Consider the following 5,148-nt stretch of genomic DNA (forward strand, 5'->3'; position numbering starts at 1 on the left):
GGTTATGGATGCTGTTGGTCGAGGAGAGACAGTTCTAACAGCATTGCAAGATGCCGTGCCAGAAGACGTTCGTGGGAAGATTACAACAGCTGTAACTGGGATCTTGGAGTCAGGTGGCACTAAATTAAATCTTGAAAAGCTGAAGCTTCCTAGGATATCACCAGGATTGAAAAAAGCAGAGGAAGCAAAGGAAGAACCATCAAGTGCCATAGATCAAAAGGATTCTCATTCTCCCAATCCGATAGATAAGAGCGATGGTTTGGTGAGTGGCTCAGATGACACCATTACTGGCTCGGACAATTCTCCAGGTGGAATAGAACTAGAGCATTCCCCTACCGAGGTTTCCCAGAAAGACGGTGATTCTGGAAAGTCCCAACCTGTTGACAGTGATCAAGATGATAGTCTTGGAAATCACGAGTCATATACCAATGAAAAGAACAGTGCAGCTGATGGTTCTGAGAATGCTTCCGAAGCAAAGAGTGATAGTGCCAACCAGGGGCCAATTGGCACGGAGGATGTCACTAGTAATGATGACAAAGTGGAGCAAGGTTCTGGAGTAGATACGCTTCAAAGACAGGTAGAAACTAAGAAACACGATGAGAAAGAAGCACCAATTGCTGAGGAAAAATCCAGTGTAGCTGATGCTTTCGAGAAGGCTTCAGATACAAAGAATGATAGTATCAACCCACCGCCAGTTGTTGTAGATGATATAACTAGTGATGGGGACAAAGTGGACCAAGCTGCTGTACTATCTCAACAACAAAGAAAGGAGGAAACTAATAAAAATAATGATAAGGAAAAACAGTCTGCCACAGATCAAGACAAGGTGACATCTACCGACAATGAAGGAGATGCTGGAAAATCTTCTGCTTCGCAGCCTGTAGAGAAAGACATAAGTGATGATCAGAGCAAAGAAACCAAAATTATGCAGCCTGTATCAGACCAAACTAACCCAGCAATTCAGGAACCAAATCAGTCCAAATTTGATGTTTCCCACGCATTTGAAGCATTGACGGGGATGGATGATGAAACTCAGGTAGCTGTCAATAGTGTTTTCGGTGTGCTCGAAAACATGATTTCTCAGCTGGATGAAGAAAATAAAGAAGGAAATGAGGTAAGTGATGAGAAGAATCTCAAGGATACGAAGACTCTCAAGGATGAGAAGAATGTCACTAATGAGGCAATGTCTCCATCTGAAGAGGAAATTCCCGACAAGAGAGAAACCGAGAGCCTTATGCCCTCTGAAAACTCACATGATCCTGCATGCAGTGTGAGTGAAACTGAAAAAAGTTCTGGAAATGATAAGGTAACAGGGGAAATGATTGAAAAAGATTTGGGCAGAGATGAATTTGTGAATGGTAAGCATTCATCAAAGGTTCTGCCTGAAAGAAATACAGATTCTGTCGAAAATTCTTCTCATGATGGATACCGTGGATATCGTGGGGAGAAACTTTCAAAAGAAAAGATTGCAAAGCAGTTAGACTTAGATACAACCACTGCTCTCATGCTTGACTATTATCCAGAGGAAGGTGAATGGAAACTCCTTGATCAACAACCAGAACACTTGGATAATGACTATTATCCAGAGGCAGGTAAATGGAAGCTCCTAGATCAACAACCAGAATACTTGGGTAACCTTGCCGAAAATGCAGCAGCCAGCAGAGATACGCACGGAAATGTTCAGGTTCATTCCCTTAGTGTAGGTAATGAAGACAACATCATTGAGCCTGCATATGTGATATTGGACCATGGACAAGAGTCCGAGCTCTCTGAAATGCATGATGCAACGGACAATCAAAATGATGGTCCTCACAAATTAGACGAAGGATGTAAGGAATTAGAGCACCTCATTAAAGTTATTGTATCGGACTCTTTGAACGTAGAAGTTCAACGCAGGATGGGTTCAGCTGGCATGAGACAAATTAAGTCTCAACTCAGTAAGGATATAAGAATGGTGGCAAAGACATTTTCTTATTCTGTTGTATATGCAGAGCCTACTTGGACTTTCATAAGGAATAGCAAAACTTCCAATGGCCCTTCTGGAAAAGTAGGTAAACTTCATGGGGACGCTATCATTAGGGCAATTGCATCTGCTGTCCAGGAGGCGCATTTTCTCAGACAAGTACTGCCTATTGGTGTTGTTGTTGGCTCTGTTTTAGCTGCTTTGAGAAAGTATTTCGATGTGTCTACAACAACCAACAGTGCTAAGAGAGATATTGTCCCGGGTAGAACACAAAAGTACGAGAACAATGGTGCAGCGAAGAGGGTTCTGCCAGACAAAGTGAGCAAGGAGACCCAACAAAACAACTCGACCATTGGAGAAATGGTGGAATCTGGCCTGCAAAATATTAACAATGAGGGTGTCATGGTTAGTGACAATGGTGCAACAACGAGTGTTGTGCCAAGCAAAGTGAGCAAGGAGAGCAAACAAAACAACTCGACCATTGGAGAAATGGTGGAATCTGGCCTGCAAAGTATTAACAATGAGGGTGTCATGGTTGGTGCTGTAACAGCTGCTTTGGGAGCATCTGCGATGCTGGCTCAAGACGAGGTATTGTTTAACATTAGCATTTAGATAAATATTTACGCAAATGATCATAAATATATGTTCGTCCTTGTAATTAGTGTCTCCTGCACAGGATCCACAAAGAGGTGGATTCATGTCAAAACCATCGGATAGTCAACATACAGAATCGGGAAAGCTCGATCAGAGCAATATGGTGGCAAGTTTTGCTGAGAAAGCCATGTCCATAGCTGGTCCTGCTGTTCCAACAAAGGAAACTGGTGAAGTGGATCAGGATAGGTATTAAAAGTAGATAAGTCAATTCCTCTATTTCAGTGCCTTAAGATTCTTCTTGATCTAAAAGCCCTTGGTTTTCATGTGAACAGGATTGTGGCAATGTTAGCAGATTTGGGTCAAAGGGGTGGCATATTGAAGTTAGTTGGCAAACTTGCTCTGCTCTGGGGTGGCCTTCGTGGTGCTATGAGTTTAACTGATAAGCTAATCCAATTTTTGCGTATGGATGAGTGGCCCTTGCTCAAGAGGTAAGCTGCTTTCTCTCTAAGCATCTTTGTTGATTCTTTCCAGTATCGTGGAACTTCTGTGGTTGGTTTGGAAGTAGTCTCTTATCAATATAAAATGTGGATGCTCATATTTGTATTCTGTTATTTTCCGTTGGCAGAATGTTTTTACTAAATTTTGTTTTTGTGGTTTACGTGGGTCTTAAATAATGAATGCTAAACTATCGATGTGTGTTAACCATTCCCATAAAATTAAAGACAAACAGGAGAACTAACGTTTTATTCTTCTCTACAGGTTTGTGAGTGATACCCCCCGTTCTTAATATGCTATGTTTTCAATACATGTTTGCTAGTAAATTCCTCGTTTTAAAAAATTTACATTCTCTTCTGATAACAATCATGTGAAAGATTCCATACTCTTGTGATTTTACCATAAGTTGGGTCCTTTGATTCTTCTTCATATCAGCTGGTCCTAATGATTCTCGTGTGTATCGTTATTTTGTTGTTTTTATTAGGGCTGTGGGCTTTATTGGGATGTTGCTCGTTTTATGGTCACCGGTTGTGATTCCATTGCTTCCAACACTTCTCCAGAGCTGGTCTACAAGTAATCCCTCTAGAGTGGCGGAATTAGCTAGTGTAGTTGGCCTCTATGTTGCTATTTTTATTCTTGTCATGCTGTGGGGAAAGAGAGTACGGAAGTATGAAAACCCATTCATGCAATATGGGCTTGATTTTAAGGCATCAGTCAAAGTAAAGGTAAAACCTTAAACGTAACACTGAGATTAAAATAGTTTGGTTTTCGTTGCACTGCTGGAGAAAACTTCTTGACCATTAATACTCCGTGATCCTGCCTTCTGGATTTCTTTAATAGCGCATTAGCATCAGTTTCCCTCATAAATACGAAAACAAGGAAATAATACAAATGCCAATATGCTTCAACAAAGATCTTGGTAGACCTGTTTGAATTTCAAACAGCAAAAATATATGGCGTAGTTGTGATTTTCCTTTCCCTTAACTTCATATGTTCTCCTTTTCTTCAGTTCCATACATTCATGCTTTTAAAACAGTAGAAATGATACTATAAAGATTTCTTGCAGATTCAAGTGTTTTTGAAGGCCTTTGCAGGGGGCATGACAGTCGTTCTATTAATACAGTTCGTAAATGCAATATTAGGAGCTGCAATCTTTTCTCGACCGCCATATTTTCCACATCCTTTTGATGCCATGAAGTGTCTCAAGGGATGCGGGCAATTGCTTATGCTAATAGTAAGGGGANGGAAAGCTCGATCAGAGCAATATGGTGGCAAGTTTTGCTGAGAAAGCCATGTCCATAGCTGGTCCTGCTGTTCCAACAAAGGAAACTGGTGAAGTGGATCAGGATAGGTATTAAAAGTAGATAAGTCAATTCCTCTATTTCAGTGCCTTAAGATTCTTCTTGATCTAAAAGCCCTTGGTTTTCATGTGAACAGGATTGTGGCAATGTTAGCAGATTTGGGTCAAAGGGGTGGCATATTGAAGTTAGTTGGCAAACTTGCTCTGCTCTGGGGTGGCCTTCGTGGTGCTATGAGTTTAACTGATAAGCTAATCCAATTTTTGCGTATGGATGAGTGGCCCTTGCTCAAGAGGTAAGCTGCTTTCTCTCTAAGCATCTTTGTTGATTCTTTCCAGTATCGTGGAACTTCTGTGGTTGGTTTGGAAGTAGTCTCTTATCAATATAAAATGTGGATGCTCATATTTGTATTCTGTTATTTTCCGTTGGCAGAATGTTTTTACTAAATTTTGTTTTTGTGGTTTACGTGGGTCTTAAATAATGAATGCTAAACTATCGATGTGTGTTAACCATTCCCATAAAATTAAAGACAAACAGGAGAACTAACGTTTTATTCTTCTCTACAGGTTTGTGAGTGATACCCCCCGTTCTTAATATGCTATGTTTTCAATACATGTTTGCTAGTAAATTCCTCGTTTTAAAAAATTTACATTCTCTTCTGATAACAATCATGTGAAAGATTCCATACTCTTGTGATTTTACCATAAGTTGGGTCCTTTGATTCTTCTTCATATCAGCTGGTCCTAATGATTCTCGTGTGTATCGTTATTTTGTTGTTTTTATTAGGGCTGTGGGCTT

At 40.4% G+C, this 5,148-nt stretch overlaps 1 protein-coding gene across 7 annotated transcripts in view; it reads left to right on the forward strand.

The window, feature by feature from the left end:
• Positions 1 to 5,148, forward strand: part of LOC104793850 — a 15,401-nt gene that overhangs the window by 4,447 nt on the left and 5,806 nt on the right. For 5 of the 7 annotated variants that reach the window (XR_002038553.1, XR_002038552.1, XR_002038554.1 and 2 more), the window contains exons 6-10: positions 1 to 2,551; positions 2,640 to 2,803; positions 2,890 to 3,045; positions 3,537 to 3,777; positions 4,119 to 4,295. Coding sequence is in view for 2 of the 7 variants with exons in the window: in XM_019246609.1 (XP_019102154.1) it covers positions 1 to 2,551; positions 2,640 to 2,803; positions 2,890 to 3,045; positions 3,537 to 3,777; positions 4,119 to 4,295 (3,289 nt within the window). In the remaining 5 variants the exon portion in view is untranslated. Of the gene's footprint in view, positions 2,552 to 2,625; positions 2,804 to 2,889; positions 3,046 to 3,536; positions 3,778 to 4,118; positions 4,296 to 4,320; positions 4,404 to 4,489; positions 4,612 to 5,148 lie in introns of those variants that run through there. The other 2 variants (XR_002038555.1, XM_019246610.1) reach the window with 2 other exon arrangements.

The sequence above is a fragment of the Camelina sativa genome, chromosome 6 (assembly GCF_000633955.1).
Source record: "Camelina sativa cultivar DH55 chromosome 6, Cs, whole genome shotgun sequence".
NCBI lineage: Eukaryota > Viridiplantae > Streptophyta > Magnoliopsida > Brassicales > Brassicaceae > Camelina > Camelina sativa.